The 18,928-nt window shown below is 35.0% G+C and overlaps 1 protein-coding gene across 1 annotated transcript; it reads right to left on the reverse strand.

Annotated features, from left to right (window-relative positions):
• Positions 1 to 12,440: 12,440 nt before the first annotated feature.
• LOC113280542 (receptor-like protein 53) lies at positions 12,441 to 13,852 on the reverse strand. The gene is made up of 2 exons (XM_026529152.1): positions 13,217 to 13,852; positions 12,441 to 12,917 (listed from the first exon to the last, which is right to left on the reverse strand). The coding sequence occupies exons 1-2, from the start codon at positions 13,850 to 13,852 to the stop codon at positions 12,546 to 12,548; spliced, it is 1,008 nt and encodes a 335-aa protein (XP_026384937.1). The 3' UTR covers positions 12,441 to 12,545.
• Positions 13,853 to 18,928: the final 5,076 nt, after the last annotated feature.

The following is an 18,928-nucleotide window of genomic DNA, read 5'->3' on the forward strand; positions in this document are numbered from 1 at the left end:
TCCTAGAATAGTCATCAATGAAAGACACGAACCAATGTTTCGCTCCCAATGATGCATTCTTGGAGGGACCCCAAACATATGAGTGAACATAATCAAGAACTCCACTAGTGTTGTGGATTGTTGTGCCAAAGCTTGTTCTTGTCTTCTTGCCTTTCACACAATGTTCACAAAACCTAATTTGCAAGCAATAGCACCTTTCAATAAATCTTGACGAATTAAAGAGTGTAACGACTTATCACTTGGATGTGCAAGCCGCATATGCCATAACTTCGTGGTCTCCATCGTTGCAGTCTCGATGTGTTCAGAAATTGACACATCTCCCGTTATTGTACTCCCAGTTAAGTAGTACAAGTTATGATGCCTTGTTCTCTTCATGATTACCAACGATCCAGAGATTACCTTTAGAATGCCATTTTCAGCAACTAACTTGTAGCTCTTAGCTTCCAAACTTCCGAGCGAAATCAGATTCTTATTCACAGCAGGTACGAACCTTACTTCCTTCTTCTCCCGAACCATACCATCATGCATCTTGATTCGAATACTACTAATCCCAATCACTTATCCATAAAACTCTTCAAAGTTTGAGAACCAGTCCCGATGAGGACAAATATGATAAGTAGCACCAGAATCTAATACCCACGCACAGTCAGTTACGATAAAAGTTGATGGTATCACAGTCAGCGAGAAATCGGAAGATTCATCTGAATCTTCACTTGCCTTAGCAATGTTCACCTCGGTGTTATCCCTTTCTCGATCCTTACGCTTGGTACAATCCTTAGCCCAATGGCCAAAGTCATGACACCATGCACATTCATCCTTTTGCAGATGCGCTCTTGACTTTGAACGCCCTTTCACTTTGCCACGATCACCATTTTTCTTTCTCCTGTCTGTTGGACGACCTCTTGCAAGAAGCAAGTCACTGTTAGCTTCACTTGACAGGTCTTCACGGTCCATCTTCCTGAACTCCTCACTACGCAATGCTGTAGTGACCTCGGCGTATGTCATCTTATCCTTTTCGTGCATTAAAGCCTTAATCACGGGTTCATACCTTTCAGGAAGAGAGATTATCATACACAAAGTTTGTTCCTCGTCGTTGATCTTCTCATCATAGTTAACTAACTCAGCAAGAAGTTTATTCTATGAATCCAGGTGCTCTGTTAGAGTTGCACCTTTCTTCATGTTATAGCGATACAAATTTCTCTTAAGATGTATCCTATTAGCCACGTTCTTCACAAGGTACTCCTTCTCTAGCTTTTCCCAGAGATCCTTAGTTGAAGTCTTGTGCTGATAATTAACTCTTACCGACGTTGATAAACACCCTCGAATCGAACCCAGACATAATTTATTCATCTTGTTCCACTGCTTTTCGGATATCTCCACTGGATGACCTTCTAAAGCTTCTTCTAGGTCAAGATGAACAAGAGCATCCATTACGTCTGTTCTCCATAAACTAAAGTTATTGGTTCCGGTGAACTTTTCAGCCTTTAGTTGTGACTTATGAGAATGCAATATTTCTTCTTTTGTTTCTTTATCTTTACTTGTGGACTCCGAATGTTCCCCTAATGAATCATTCAGATCAACTGGTTTTTCCGGATCAACCATTGTTCACAAAAAACCAAATATAGATAAAAAACTAAACTTTGAGATCAGAATTACCTCAAATAACTTCAGAAAAAATACCCTGGCTGCAATATTACGAATACCCAAAATTCCAAGAACGTAACCCGAGCTCTTGTTTCCAATTGTTGCGCTAAAACCCTGCGGAAGCGATTTGCACATCTACACAATGGTACTCTAAATATTGCAAAGAACACAAACTAGAAAAGAAAAGAGACGAGACGAGAATTAACAAGGTTGAATCCTCGGGAAAAATAAGAGATTTATATTTTATCGTTTAGGAGAAAACATATAAACCTTATGAGAGAAAGAAGAATTTTTTTGGTGTGTTTTTCTAGGTTCTCTATTAGGCTATTTATATAGGTACATTACTTACCCTACAAGACTAAGATTTCATAACTTAGCTAGGAAGTCCCTAAACTTTAGGATTAAGAAAACTTAATAAGAGTTATCTAACTCTTATGGACCGACTGATTTTGGCTCTTCCAAAATCATCTCCACCGACTTAACTAACTAGTTAACGCATTTGAGAGTTCCACCCTTACTTGGACTCTCACAAACCGTGTCCTATAAAACAGCATCCAACAATATTGTGGACCGACAATGGATCCGGGGGTCGACAATGGATCCGGGGTCCAAACATTCCTAGCGACCGAAGATACGCATTTTGAAAAATTCACATTGAGGTAGCGTTTTGCACGACTGTAAAACTAGTCGCTCCAAAAGAGGATCAGAAACAATTGTGTTTTAATTTTACTACCACAACAAAAAGAGAATAAGAAAGCGGGTGTATTCCAAATATGATGAAACGGTTGTTGAGATGGAAGTAAGGAGAGCGACTAGAAGCTGACACTATTGCTTGCTAGTCCCAATGGAAAATGTTTTAAACCTCACATTTTTTCTACAAGCCGCTCCGCCGTTGGGCAATGGCATACTTCCAAAAAAAGGGTTAAATATGTCTGAATTCTATCAACTCTGCAACGTTTATTTTACTGAAATATAATTTATCTTTATCTGTTTCATCTCTGTTTCGATCTTGGTTTCTCGATTATCATGGGAACACAATAATTCCCAATACCTTTTGGAAGAGTAGAACTCCCACGAAAGCCGTGTAGAACCAATGGGTAAAACCGGCGTATTGAATGGACTTGTCCCGTGATAAGTGTTTCGGGAAAGTTAATTAAAGAAACAGTAATTACTGACCAAAATTATATTACCTCCGTCCCATTATTAATTGATCTAGTCATTTTTAGATTTTGTCACGTTAATAGTTCATTTATAGCATTTGATACTTATGTTTATATTTATTATGTAGGTGTTTTAAAATGTTTTTCAATAATATAAAATTTACGAATATCTGTGATACAGTTTGAGAGATAAATCATTTATAAATTGTACTACTAGGTCCACTAATAGTGAGACAGAGGGAAGTAAATGTTTTAATTGGAGGTGGATCACCGGTTGATGGTCTAGAAACCGTTGTGTGGCACGGTGATTAAAGAGACGGCAGCAGTCGGTGGGACCAGCACTTTTCTGCGAGTCTTTCCAAGTATATATCCAAAGAAGTACTACTCTCTCTAACTGTGGAGTCTGCTGTTTCCTTTCTTCGTCATTTCAGTGAATCAGTTTCAATAATTTGAGACCAACTCCTATCCAACAACTGTTCAATCTATTTTTATTGATTCTATTTTAGGATAAATAAGTACGATATATGTGAAACACTTGACCAATTAAGCCTACATGTTATGGTTGCATTACATCATGCATCTCAACTAATGCCAAGGATTCTGTTGATGTGTTCATTAGCCCATTTTCTGCCTTCTTTCCAAAAATATTGAGGTCCCATAACCATGCCCGCACCTACAGCGAATCCCAAAAAAGTCACAGCGAATAATGCCCAATCTAATTCAATCTTAGAATACGAGCCATCTTCATCTTTAGAATTTGGCGAATTTGGCGGTGTATTGTAGTTGCTGTCCAGCGGAAAACCACATAATCCTACGTTTCCTTCGAAGGAACTTGGCTGGAAAGTTTGAAACTGACCGCCTGACGGAATTTTCCCCTTTAGTTGGTTAAAAGAAAGGTTCAAGAATGAAAGGGATGTTATGCTTGCTAACTGAAAAGGGATCTTTCCAATCAACTTGATCTGTGAGAGGTCTAATGACTCAAGTTGTGTAAGATTTCCGATAGTCATTGGAAATTTGGAATAAACCTTGTGAAAGCATTCCTTGAGAGATTGACGACGCGGAGTGACGTGAGCTTCCCGATGGTTCCTGGTATCTCTCCTTCGAAATAATTATTTAAGAGGTCAACTGCTGTGAAAATGGTTAGGATCTTTGTCAGTTCCATATCTTGACCTTTGCTAATAACTGTCACCGTTTGTTGGTAATACACCCTCCCGGCTTCAAATCTTAATATTTGATCCCTGCCGTTCCATTCTGCTTCTGTTACATTAACCATCATGGCCCTCCAACCTGAAAAACATTCTTTGGATATGATACCTGAAAAATTATTAGAAGAGATGTCGATAATTTGCAACGTTGTGAAGTTACACCCAGTTCTTTTATTTCCCCATGCAGCATGAAATTTGTTCGACCGCAACACTAATACGCGCAGTTTTTGCATATTTGCTAGCCAGGTGGGAAAAGTACCCGTTAATCGATTGTTTCCCACGTTTAAAACCTCCAGGACTGTACAACGGGCAAGGAATCTTGGTAGCTTCCCTACTAATTTGTTTCCACTGAGATCGAGTGTCTGTAGCGTACAAGCTTCTCGATAAAATGTCTCGGGGATAATTCCATCAAAGTTGTTTGCTCCTAGATTCAGAATTCTGAGCCATTTACTGGACCCTAGACATGGGGGTATTTGTCCACTCAACTTATTGTGCGACAGATCAAGAACTTGAAGCGACCAAGCTCCACGTATTGAAGTAAGGATTTCTGTTGGAACAATTGCCGAATTATGCCTGCACAACAAATAAAATCAAACACGAAACATACAACGTTATGGCTGATTCGCGGACTAAGTCGTTATTTTTAAGAAGTTTCGCGGCTCTGCCCAAGATTGTGCGCGTTGTCCCCAGGATAAAACAGCCGAGATTAATCTCTTACACAATCGCTCTTGCACGGTGAGAGGATGTGAAACTTCTACGCTTCAATTCTTGCTCAGAAACTCATTTAGAAAAATAAGAGATGTTCACACACTTATTTTTATTTCTCTAAAAATCTTTTCTTTTGTAAACCCAAGTCATAAAAGAAAAACTCTCTTACAACAAAAAGGACTTCAACAACTCTCCAAGTTCTTTTTAACACCAAAACATAAAAGAAAAACTCTCTCACTAAAAATGTTTCAACTACTCTCTCAATTCTTTTCATCAAAATCTGATTTATAATAGTCAAAGAATTAAATAAGATTAAATGAAATGCATTAATAAGTTGGTAATTAGCATCATTAACCAATTCAACAAAAAACGATTTTTGACATTAAAAACGAAATTAATTTATTCTTTAAAGGAAGAATAAATGTCACAATAAAACCATTTAAATGAGACACTAATTTATTGGAAATTAATAATGTTTTTTAAAACATATAATCCCAACAATCCCCCACTTATATTTTTCAAAACATTGAGCAAGAATGTACAGAGTTGTGCATAAGCAAAGGTGTCTTGCGACTTGAACCTTTAATAGCAAATAGCAAATAATCTCATAATCAATATTATGTTCATTTCTTGGTGAGAGTTGATATTCACATTTGTTTTTACTAGGTTTCTAATTATTTCGGTTTTGGGTTCGTATAAAATTCCATCTCATAAGTTCAAAACTTATATGAGTCACATGTTTATTGTCATACACAATAATTCTCAATATCTTGTTTACCTAAAATTTATTCTAAGATTGAACAATCAACTTATTCAATTTAGAATGCCATTATTTGATCACCGCAATAACTACAAATAGTTCATCAAAATACCTCAATTGATTTTAAATCTCAATTGGTTATAAACTATTGTCCATTCTTTGCACACCAACAAAGAAATCAGAAACCCCGTTGCTCCTCACATCGATTAATCTCCCGCAATTTTTATTTCATTGGAAAATAAAAACTTGCTCAAGTAAGTGAATTTTCACCTGTCACAATCACGTACGTGTGAGCATTTGAAAACCAAAAAATAAGAAAGTATATATACTTACATAATTACTTGAAAATCAACTAATATAATACTCCAAGTTTCTCTTAATTGTCAAACAAAGATTCAAAATTATATAGTTATAACATCATACATATACTTATAACTTTCTATTAAGCATATTATCAAACGTACGGGGTGCATTAGTTTGATTGCTATCGATGATATTATTTTTCATTACCAAAACAAGAGTATGAAGTATAAAATCAAAACATGATTTTTAATATAGTTTCTTACATTTCTAATCTCAAGTATCACGTCTACTATTTTGGACAAACATACACAACGATTTGAAATCACCACATCTCTCAAAATAACCCAAATTAAAAACTTGAAAATGGGTTTTAATATAAGCTCTTGATCTACAAGTTTCATCTTACACATAAACCCAAAATATCAACACAAAGATCAGAAAAACGAAATTAATCAGGATTAAATTTCTACCCGTCAGAAATTTTCAACAACATTATGCAGTTTTGTAAAATACTCTAAAAATACTTTTCAGACTCCAAAAAATCTGAATTTCGACATGGATGATCCTCATGATGTCTATTATATCTAGTAAAAATTTCTGGACCCAATTCGTTATAGTTAAAGAGATGCACATAAAATTCAACAAAATGTTAAAAAAACATTCGTTTATCATCAACAATATTTTCTTATGTTAAAAATTTCATAAAGAAAAATCATAATCATGTAAAAATCCTAGTCCATCAATATTAGACATACAATTAATTTTAGGTATAAAGTAACCTAAAATCTCAAGCATCATATTCAATCGTTAAAGAAAAATTATACAAGTTATAATTCTATAAAACGAAATAAAACAATGATACTTATGGTGTTTGAGCAATTGTTTTCTTTTGGTATCCATGGAAGAATAAATCGTCTTAAAATTGTTCGAACAATTGCTGAATTATGCCTGCACAGCAAATAAAATCAAACACGAAACAAACAACGTTATGGCTGAGTCGCGGACTAGGTCGTTATCTTTAAGACGTTTCGTGGCTCTGCCCAAGATTGTGCAAGAACTTCTTGAATGGCGCGTCGTCCCCAGGATAAAACATCCGAGATTAATCTCTTAAACAATCGCTCTTGCACGGTGAGAGGATGTGAAACTTCTACGCTTCATTCTTGCTCAGAAAATCATTTAGAAAAATAAGAGATGTTCACACACTTATTTTTCTTTCTATAAAAATATTTTCTTTTGTAAACCCAAGTCATAAAATAAAAACTCTCTCACAACAAAAAGGACTTCAACAACTCTCCAAGTTCTTTTTAACACCAAAACATAAAAGAAAAACTCTCTCACTAAAACTGTTTCAACTACTCTCCCAATTCTTTTCATCAAAATATGATTTATAATAGTCAAAGAATTAAATAAGATTAAATGAAATGCATTAATAAGTTGGTAATTAGCATCATTAACCAATTCAACAAAAAACGGTTTTTGACATTAAAAACGAAATTAATTTATTCTTTAAAGAAAGAATAAATGTCACAATAAAACCATTTAAATGAGACACTAATTTATTGGAAATTAATAATGTTTTTTAAAACATATAATCCCAACAATCCCCCACTTATATTTTTCAAAACATTGAGCAAGAATGTACAGAGTTGTGCATAATCAAAGGTGTCTTGCGACTTGAACCTTTACGTAGTGTCAATAGGCTCTCTTAAAATCTGACCATAGAGTGAACGTAAGTCTTGAACTCTAGGAGATAAAAAGATTGCTTAACACACACGACTATACTAGTGTAAAGTCTAAATCCAGCACATTACGGCCATGTGCTTGTATCCCAGTTTAATGAATGATCTAGAGAACTACTCATATTCTCATAGAAAGCGGCCACACTTTCACATTCACATAGGTGAGTTTATCAAGAGTACTCCTGAAAGTACACCACTCTAAATAGAGATATAAACATCATTAAGAGTTTAAAAATTAAAATCTAAAAATTAAACTCAACCTCTACTCCCTTCAGAATATCATGCCGTGGGATGAATTCTTCAATATCATGATTCTCGCAGCTTCATATCACCTATGACTTCGTCTAATCCCTTTGAACCTATTTCTAGGTTGGGTATCCATCACAGATGACTCAATATCAATGGGCATCAACCTCATCCCTAAGATGTATTCACATCTTCTTATTAATCCTTTCGTCAAAGGAATAATGAAAACTCTTTTCAGACACTATATAATCCATATTCTCATAAAATCGACTCTTGTAGTTGTCGTTACATTCTCAATTCATGCAATAGCCGCGGTACTATCCAATGTAATATGTCTATTCCTCTATTTATTAGAGGATCGAATCGTTCCATTCCTTAAAGGATTCAACTGAAAGGATGTCCAATCAGCTTCGCAACATCCTTAAAGGATTGCGGTAACCATTTAGATAGTGTATTTCTAGGCGTATGATGTGTTTAAAACACCTCATAACCTTCTCAATATTTTACCAATTTTCCATACTAGGATTGGTAAATATGAATATAAAACCCCCACCATGAAAGAAATATATTACACCCCCACTACAAAAAAATACTTATATATATATATAGTCAATCACGTAGCAAAGAAGCATACTGAGCTATCATACTCATGTCTAGTGCTATCAAACACAATCTCAAAAGCATTAGCACTAAACCAAATGAGTGAAAACTTATTTACAGTCAGGCTATATATATTTATCTCTACTTGAGATTTTATTTTCATTGAAATGAAATAGATCCAAAGAAAGAGAAAATTCATTTCAAAAACATACACCATCTTCAGTCAAGTCTTTCATGTCAAATAGTAAACTAAGCATGTTCTCAATTTCTTTTTCATCCTATAAGTTAGAATAAAAATTCAACAAATCACTTATGCACACAAAACAAAGAGTATTGTGCATTTCACATTCATCAATTCTGAAATCATTCAAACTAATCAAGTAAACAATTTTTTTTCTTTTAATTGCTTCAAAGTTATTTCAGAATATATATATATGATGACTTATCTAACTTTGCATTATGTTCTTGTAGAAACTAAAAAGTTTTTCATGCTTGGTCTACGTAGATTCTCATCTTTAACATACACAAAAGTATATATTTCTACTTATGACTATAACAAATCATACATTGTAGAAACAACATCAACAAAAAAAGCATGTAAGTTATTTAGCGACATGAATGTAAGAGTCAACAATAATCTGTTTGCTTGTCTAAAAACAATAGGCTAATAAAAACTTTTTGCAAAAAATTTAATAGTTTGAAGAGCAAAGTTACTCTCTATAAGAAGTTATATTTCAAATTATAAGCAACAAAATATTCATGACTAAAATTTATTCTGACTATATATGCTTTTCTAGGTTCATTCTTAGTGAATTACTTGTCACCTTCATTTTTCTAGTTCCTATAATTTAAATCAAATGTGTTAAAGCATAGGATATGGAACCCCACTGTTTTTGACTCAAACACGAATTTCAAAACAATATCCAAAGATCCCAAAAATTGTGAAAAACTAATAAACCAATGATCTAAACCCAAAACGTTTTGCACAATATAGAGAAAAATTCAAACAATTTTCTTGAAAGCAACATTTCTTAATATTCACTACTCAAAAATCATATTTGATATCAGACTAGTTACTCGAAGCATATTTATAAAATTCTCAAATATTTTATTTCATCCAATATCATTGCAAGTTCCGTAAGATTTGAAAGTGTTCATGCTTTTATGAGTTAGGTTATATTACATACATGTTACTCAAAAATTCACCAAGTTTATAATAAAATATAACATGCTCATTTTCATCACTAACTCATTGATTTCTTCAAAAGCATGACAAAATATCATATTTCAAATATTCAAAATTCAATTTATGTTATGATAAAATTGCAATATTATGCTCAAACATTTTATCCATAACATATCATTTGTAGTAGTGCAATGATCAAATTCAACAAATTTCTAATCTCAATCTTGTTTATAACAAGATACACGGAAACTACATACTCACTCATTTCGAAAGTATGAACATCATTAACAAGATTGTTCTACCCAAAGTAAACTTTGAGATCGTACCAATACCGAAAATCCTAGTGATGTGAGTGTATCTCAACACCACTTTATTTCAAACAATTCGGTTCAACTTTTGAACCATAACCTATCAAAACAAATACGGTGTAAAACACCAATATATATCAACCTCTCACCTTATCCATAGTTCACATTAACTAAGCTTGAAAAGCATTGTTAATAACATTTGATATCCTTGCAATGCCATGCAAGAATAGCAAATAATCTCATAATCAATATTATGTTCATTTCTTGGTGAGAGTTGATATTCACATTTGTTTTTACTAGGTTTCTAATTATTTCGGTTTTGGGTTCGTTTAAATTCCATCTCATAAGTTCAAAACTTATATGAGTCACATGTTTATTGTCATACACAATAATTCTCAATATCTTTTTTTCCTAAAATTTATTCTAAGATTGAACAATCAACTTATTCAATTTAAAATGCCATTATTTGATCACCGCAATAACTACAAATAGTTCATCGAAATACCTCAATTGATTTTAAATCTCAATTGGTTATAAACCATTGTCCATTCTTTGCACACCTACAAAGAAATCAGAAACCCCGTTGCTCCTCACATCGATTAATCTCCCGCAATTTTTATTTCATTGGAAAATAAAAACTTGCTCAAGTAAGTGAATTTTCACCTGTCACAATCACGTACGTGTGAGCATTTGAAACCCAAAAAATAAGAAAGTATATACTTACATAATTACTTGAAAATCAACTAATATAATACTCCAAGTTTCTCTTAATTGTCAAACAAAGATTCAAAATTATACAGTTATAACATCATACATATACTTATAACTTTCTATTAAGCATATTATCAAACGTATGGGGTGCATTAGTTTGATTGCTATCGATGATATTATTTTTGATTACCAAAACAAGAGTATGAAGTATAAAATAAAAACATGATTTTTAATATAGTTTCTTACATTTCTAATCTCAAGTATCACGTCTACTATTTTGGACAAACATACACAACGATTTGAAATCACCACATCTCTCAAAATAACCCAAATTAAAAGCTTGAAAATGAGTTTTAATATAAGTTCTTGATCTACAAGTTTCATCTTACACATAAACCCAAAATATCAACACAAAGATCAGAAAAACGAAATTAATCAGGATTAAATTTCTACCCGTCAGAAATTTTCAACAACATTATGCAGTTTTGTAAAATACTCTAAAAATACTTTTCAGACTCCAAAAAATCTGAATTTCGACATGGATGATCCTCATGATGTCTATTATATCAAGTAAAAATTTCTGGACCCAGTTCGTTATATTTAAAGAGATGCACATAAAATTCAACAACATGTTAATATTTTCTTATGTTAAAATTTTCATAAAGAAAAATCATAATCATGTAAAAATCCTAGTCCATCAATATTAGACATACAATTAATTTTAGGTATAAAGTAACCTAAAATCTCAAGCATCATATTCAATCGTTAAAGAAAAATTATACAAGTTATAATACTATAAATCGAAATAAAACAATGATACTTATGGCGTTTGAGCAATTGTTTTCTTTTGGTATCCATGGAAGAATAAATCGTCTTAAAATTGTTCGAACAATTGCCGAATTATGCCTGCACAACAAATAAAATCAAACACGAAACAAACAACGTTATGGCTGAGTCGTGGACTATGTCGCTATCTTTAAGACGTTTCGTGGCTCTGCCCAAGATTGTGCAAGAAGTTCTTGAATGACGGGTCGTCTCCAGGATAAAACATCCGAGATTAATCTCTTACACAATCGCTCTTGCACGGTGAGAGGATGTGAAACTTCTACGCTTCATTCTTGCTCAGAAACTCATTTAGAAAAATAAGAGATGTTCACACACTTATTTTTCTTTCTCTAAAAATCTTTTCTTTTGTAAACCCAAGTCATAAAAGAAAAACTCTCTCACAACAAAAAGGACTTCAACAACTCTCCAAGTTCTTTTTAACACCAAAACATAAAAGAAAAACTCTCTCACTAAAAATGTTTCAACTACTCTCTCAATTCTTTTCATCAAAATCTGATTTATAATAATCAAAGAATTAAATAAGATTAAATAAAATGCATTAATAAGTTGGTAATTAGCATCATTAACCAATTCAACAAAAAACGGTTTTTGACATTAAAAACGGAATTAATTTATTCCTTAAAGGAAGAATAAATGTCACAATAAAACCATTTAAATGAGACACTAATTTATTGGAAATTAATAATGTTTTTAAAACATATAATCCCAACAATTTCTCCTTTAATTTGATTGTGTGAAATAGAAAAGAAATCGGACGTTGAAATATGAGAAGAAATATTTAGAATCATAGAGGTGAAGTTGTTAAATGAGTAATCCAAAAAGACAGCAGATAGTGGTAAGATTAGGTCCTTCCCTTGAAGCTTGTTGGAGTGAAGACCAATATACCTTAAATATTCAAAACTATTGACAGGAAAGGGTCGATCAGGATCCTCCAAGATGTTGTGAGAAAGATCTAAACTTTCAATTTGTAAGTTACCTAGTTTCCAAATCCAGTTGGGTATTCTTCCATGAATTTGATTGTTTGAAAGGTCTAGGTCTGTCAACTGAGATTGGTCAAGTGTCTCGAGATATCTTGCGGACTCTGAATGGATTGTGCCACTGAAGTTGTTTGAAGAAAGCGAAAGAGTTTTTAATTTGGAATCTGAAAAATTGACAGTGGAATACGACCTTGTAATTGATTGTTGCTCAAATCAAGCAACTGCAACAAAGAAGAAGATCCATTAGAGAATTCACCAAGTTGACCAGTAAACTGATTCATAGAAAGATGCAAATATTTTAACGAAGGTATGGTAAACAAAGCCATCGGTATTGTTCCATTGAGAAAGTTGTTCGTCAAGTCCAAGTCGACTAAATTCAGAAGCTTGTTCCATTGAGAAGGAAGTGAACCTGTTAAACGATTTTGAGAAAGGCATAATGTTGTGAGATTCTCAGGCGAACCTATTGATGTGATTAAACCAGTGAAGCTGTTATTTGAAAGGTCTAAATATTGGAGTTGGTTGAGCTTTGAAAATGAAGTGGGAATTGGTCCATTAAATTGACAGTTGCGAAGCTCTAAGCCGGATAAAAATCTAAGATTACCAATAGAATATGGTAGTCTGCCAGTGAAATTAGTATACGATGACACCAACTCATGAAGCTGTCCGTCTTTAGGAAATTCTGGTAAAGAACCTTGAAGATGCTCATTGAATGCTAAATCTAAATTTTGAAGCGTTTGTAATTGGATAATGTTTTCAGGGAATTTTCCAAACAAACCACTATTTCTTAAAAGTTCGAAGCCGTAAAAGAGATGAATCAAGAGACCCCGAAAGAGAACATGATAACAAACTCAATACTTGCAACAGACATATCTGTACCATCCAACACAAGTTCTCTTAAGCTTGTTAAATTGCGAGTAAGAATTTTGAGATCTAGATTATTAAGTTCCGACATAGAATAAGAAAGATCGAGAGTAGCCAACCTTGTCATACGTGATATGACAACCGGAAGTTGCTTGGAGAAGCCTGAGTTTGATAGATTGAGGTAATTCAGGTTAGATAGTTGGTGCAACTTTGATAGAAATGATGTATCATGGTCGAAGGAGTTGTAAGCCAAATTCAATCTCACGAGGTACTTTAGATTAAATAGACTGCTCCAACTACTTAGCCCATCTAAAAGATTTTCACTACTAAGGTCTAGACTGATAACATGACCAACTCTATCACAAGTAATACCCTCCCAAGAAAAACAGCAATCCGTGCTTAAATTCCAAGATCGACGCTTTGATATAAATGTTATGCCCACTTCTTCTTCCTCAGCGTAAAGACTATGATTCAGCTGGACTAGCAGAGCTCTCTGATCATTAAGGCATTTCCCTTGAGCACAGATATTGTTGTCTGAGATGGAAAGACTCAAAATAAAAAAGACAAGGGAAAGAAATGCACAACGGAGTGACTTCATTGGATATGATTATGAAAAATTGGTATTTCAGGGTCTCGAGTTTTTAAAGAGATAGGTAACGCCCAACAGTTAGCACAAGTTGAGCTGCACAACCATTGCTCTTATGGATAACAAATGGTCGTCCTTTTCATTTAAGATGTAACAAGTGAAGCCACGAGGATACCATTAATAAGTAGATGAAAAGTTGAATTAAAGTTATTCTAGAAGTAAGTACAGACGGGAAAAAGTTTATGTTGATTAAGTTTGATGATTTTGTGCAGTTAAAGACTGATTTCTCCTAAGATGACCCGCAAACGACTGACTTGAGAAGCTTTTTCTTTTCTTTTTATTAATCTCACGGATCATGGTACGACTAGCTTCAATGAAGGGTGTGGCGAAGAAGGCGGAAAATAATATCTTATCTTTTCTTTATTAGGCAACACGATAAGTACCTTACTCCCGAGAAAGATTTGCAGACACAGCAAAATTAGTTTTCAAGTAGAAACGATATTACTACTTTTTTTGTCCCTTCTGAAAATTTTAAAATTTCAACTTTTTAAGTACATAAGACCTATTTGTATATAGCTCAAGTTGAATGATAATTGAAATGTTATATCCCACCTCTATGTGGTGTTATCAACTTATCATTATCACTTTAGTCATTGAGTTGCATATTTAAAAATTCATCAAGCTACAAGCTCAGTCCATGAGTTTGCACTGTTTCTCAATAAACGTCAAGCAACAATCTCTAATTACCATAGCCCAAAATTTTACTTATGACCCAAAATTTTTCGCTGTGACTCAAAATATTTCCCGTCGAATCAATATTCTTAAGATCAAACGCTCAAATGGTAATAACCGCAATTTTCCCTATTTGATGTCTCCCTTCATAATTAATCAAAACCAGCTCAAATGGTTTCTCGGCGATTTTGAATTTTGGAGTACAAACAATGTCATATTTTTCTCATTTTATGTAAATCAATTTGAATGCACTGAGGCCAACTCCAACACCTTTATTTATAAATGTGAAACATTTCACCGAAGAGCCTACAAGATTTTGTTGCATTACATTACATCAGCTCAACTAATGCAAAGAATTCTGTTGATGCGGTCATTAGCCTACTCTCTCCCTTTCTTCCAAAAATATTGAGGTCCAATTACCATGCTTGCACCAACCACAAATCCCAAAAAAGACACTGTCAATAGTGTTGCGCTAAAACTCCGCGGAAGCGATTTGCACAACTACACAATGGTACTCCAAATATTGGAAAGAACATAAAGTAGAAAAGGAAAGAGACGAGAATTTAACGAGGTTGAATCCTCGGGAAAAATAAGAAATTTATATATTATCGTTTGACCCTAAGTGAGAAAGAAGAATTTTTGGTGTAATTTTCTAGGTTCTCTACTAGGCTATTTATATAGGTACATTACTTAGCCTACAAGAGTAGGGTTTCATAACTTGTCCACAAAGTTCCTAGAATTTAGGATCAAGTAAACCAATTAAGAGTTATCATAAAACTCTTAATTCTAATCCTAACTCATAACCGACTAAAATTGAGTTTATCCCAATCTTTGGTCCACCGACTAAGTTTGGTGAGAGTTATCTAAAAAACCTCCATCACCGACCTTACCCATACCAACAATTCTCCACCTCGGATCATGCATTCATGCATGAGACGATCAATAACAAAATCACCTTCGTCTTCCAACGTCGATTGCGCCATAGGCTGCCTAAGTATCCTCTACAAGTAATCAAACCGACCGTAGTTCACTCAATGGCCTTACTAGAAGGCCTCCACCAGGTTCCTAAGAACCTCTACCCCCAAGGGTCTCACCAAACAGGAAGAATGTGGATCAATTTCGAGCAATGACGAAACTTGACCCCAGATACTACTTTCGTTAACATATCAGCTGGATTGTCTTTGGTATCGATCTTCACAAGTAGAATGTCTTCTTCTTCCAGAATTTCTCTAACAAAGTGAAATCGAACATCTATATGTTTGGTTCTGGCATGATACACTTGATTCTTAGCCAAGTAAATTGCACTAAGACTATCACAATGCACATGCAGTTGTTTCTGCACAACACCCAAGTCATCTAGCAAACCATGTAACCATATAGCCTCCTTAAATGCTTCAGTCGCTGCCATATACTCCGCTTCAGTAGTTGAGAGATCCATAGTAGACTGCAAAATCGATCTCCAACTAACCGGTGCTCCAGCCAAGGTAAATACATACCCTGTAGTTGAACGCCTCTTGTCCAAATCACCAGCATAGTCAGAATCCACATAACCAACACACAGCTGATTGTTCCCATCTTCCTTCACAAACTCCAAGCCAACATCAAAGGTACCATAAAGATGCCTTAAAATCCATTTCACCTCTTGCCAATGTCATTTACCAGGATTATGCATATATCGGCTGATCATACTTACTGCATGTGAAATATTCGGCCTTGTACATACCATCGCATACATCAAGCTACCAACAACACTAGCATATGGGACTTGGGACATATACTCACGCTCTTCTTCAGTAGTGGGAGACATATCATAACTCAACTTAAAATGAGGACCAAGGGGAGTACTTACAGATTTAGTTCCTTCGCATATACCGAATTTTTGTAACACTTTCTTCAAGTATGCCTTTTGAGACAAACAAACTTTACCCTTCTCTCTGTCACGTTGAATCTCCATGCCAAGAATCTTCTTAGCTTCTCCCAGATCTTTCATCTCGAACTCAGTTGACAATTTTTGCTTCAAATTATCAATATCTTTCTTGTTATTCAATGCTATCAGCATATCATCGACATACAAGAGCAAATATATGAAAGACCCATCACGTAGATTCTTGAAGAATACACAATGGTCATAGTGACTTCTTGTGTATGTCTGGCCAATCATAAACTGATCAAATCGCTTATACCACTGTCTTTGAGACTGTTTCAGCCCATACAACGATTTCTTCAGCTTGCATACACAATCTTCTCTTCCAGCAACTTTTAACCCACTCGGCTGAGTCATATAAATCTCTTCTTCTAGATCACCATGTAAGAACGCCGTCTTCACATCTAGCTGAACTAGGTCTAAATCATATTGTGCTACCAAGGCCAACAAAATTCGGATTGATGAGTGTTTCACAACTGGAGAGAACACCTCATTGTATTCAATCCCTTCCTTTTGGGCATAACCTTTTGCAACTAACCTTGCCTTGTAGCGTACTTGATTCATCTAAGATCCTTCTTTCTTAGCATATACCCATTTGCACCCAATGGCCTTCTTACCGTTCGGAAGCTTCGTAAGAATCCATGTGCCATTCTTGTAAAGAGACTCCATCTCATCCTGTATAGAAGCTTCACATTCTTGATGCTCTACATTGTGTATAGCTTCAAAATAGGTATCAGGAATACCTTCTTCAACAACTGGTAATGCATAAGCTATAAAATCATTCATCCAACCAGGTTTCCTGATTGATCTTCTCGGTTTGTTGGTTGTTATGGTCTCAGTGACCGTAGCTTCTGTATCTTCCACAGTTTCATGTTCCTCATCATAAACATCATCACTATCATTTGGAACTTCAGTAGTTACCTCCCTTGTAGACGTCACGCCTTCGGAAGTAGTCGTCACAGATACATACTTAGCTGGAATTAGTGGAGTTGCATCAATCTCCACCTGCTGCAAAGGCTCACTAGTATTGGTGCTTCTGTTCTCCACCTGCTGAAAACCCCAAGACTTTACCATAGATGCTTCATCAAATGTAACATCTCTACTCATGACTAACTTCTTCTCTACTGGATTCCAAGTTTTGAACCCTTTCATTCCTTTCTTCACACCCATAAAGATCCCTTTAACAGCATGGCTATCAAGCTTGTTTTCACTAACATGATACCAAGCAGGGCAACCAAAGATATGAATTGGGTCATAGTCATAAGCTGGTTTACCATACCACCTCTCCATCGGATTTTTACCTTCTAATGCAGCTGATGGAAACCTATTAATGAGGAAGCACGCATATGTAACTGCCTCAGCCCAAAACACTTTACCTAATCCAGCATTAGATAACATACATCGTACCTTCTCCAGCAAAGTATGATTCATGCATTCAGCCACCCCATTTTGTTGCGGTGTCTTCTTAACTTTGAAGTGCCTCTATATTCCCTCATTCTGACATACTTGCAAGAATGGATCACTTTTGTACTATCCACCATTTTCCGAACGTAGTACCTTGATCTTTCTGCCAGTTTGAGTCTCAGTTGCCTCTTTCCACCTTACAAAGACTTCTAGGACTTCATCATTATGCCTCATGGTGTACACCCATACACGCCTAGAATAGTCATCAATGAAAGACACGAACCAATGTTTCCCTCCCAATGATGCATTCTTGGAGGGACCCCAAACATCTGAGTGAACATAATCAAGAACTCCACTAGTGTTGTGGATTGCTGTGTAAAAACTTGTTCTTGTTTTCTTGCCTTTCACACAATGTTCACAAAACTCTAATTTGCAGGCAATAGCACCTTTCAATAAATCTTGACGAATTAAAGAGTGTAACGACTTCTCACCTGGATGTGCAAGTCACATATGCCATAACTTCGTGGTCTCCATCGCTGCAGTCTCGATGTGTTCAGAAATTGACACATCTCTTGTTATTGTACTCCCAGTTAAGTAGTACAATTTATGATGCCTTGTGCCCTTCATGATTACCAACGATCCAGAGATTATCTTTAGAATGCCATTTTCAGCGACTAACTTTTAGCCCTTAGCTTCCAAAGTTCCGAGTGAAATCAGATTCTTCTTCACAGCAGGTACGAACCTTACTTCCTTCAGTTCCCGAACCATACCATCATGCATCTTGATTCGAACACTACCAATCCCGATCACCCTGCAAGTATGATTATTCCCCATACGTACTTCTCCAACAAACTTCTCGAAGCTTGAGAACCAGTCCCGATGAGGACATATGTGATAAGTAGCACCAGAATCTAGTACCCATGTACCGTCAGTTACGATACAAGTTGATGGTGTCACAGTCAGTGAAAAATCCGAAGCTACATCTGAATCATCACTTTCCTTAGCAATGTTCACCTCGGTCTTGTTTT

The sequence above is a fragment of the Papaver somniferum genome, chromosome 5 (assembly GCF_003573695.1).
Source record: "Papaver somniferum cultivar HN1 chromosome 5, ASM357369v1, whole genome shotgun sequence".
Lineage (NCBI taxonomy): Eukaryota > Viridiplantae > Streptophyta > Magnoliopsida > Ranunculales > Papaveraceae > Papaver > Papaver somniferum.

What these genes read in the sequence shown, in the direction of transcription:
- LOC113280542 (XM_026529152.1), bottom strand. Translation starts at nt 13,852, where the DNA reads ATGAAGTCACTCCGTTGTGCATTTCTTTCCCTTGTCTTTTTTATTTTG. An exon ending in TTATCATGTTCTCTTTCGGG is followed by an intron (nt 12,918 to 13,216) that starts GTCTCTTGATTC and finishes TCATTTTCAAAG; the next exon opens with CTCAACCAACTCCAATATTT.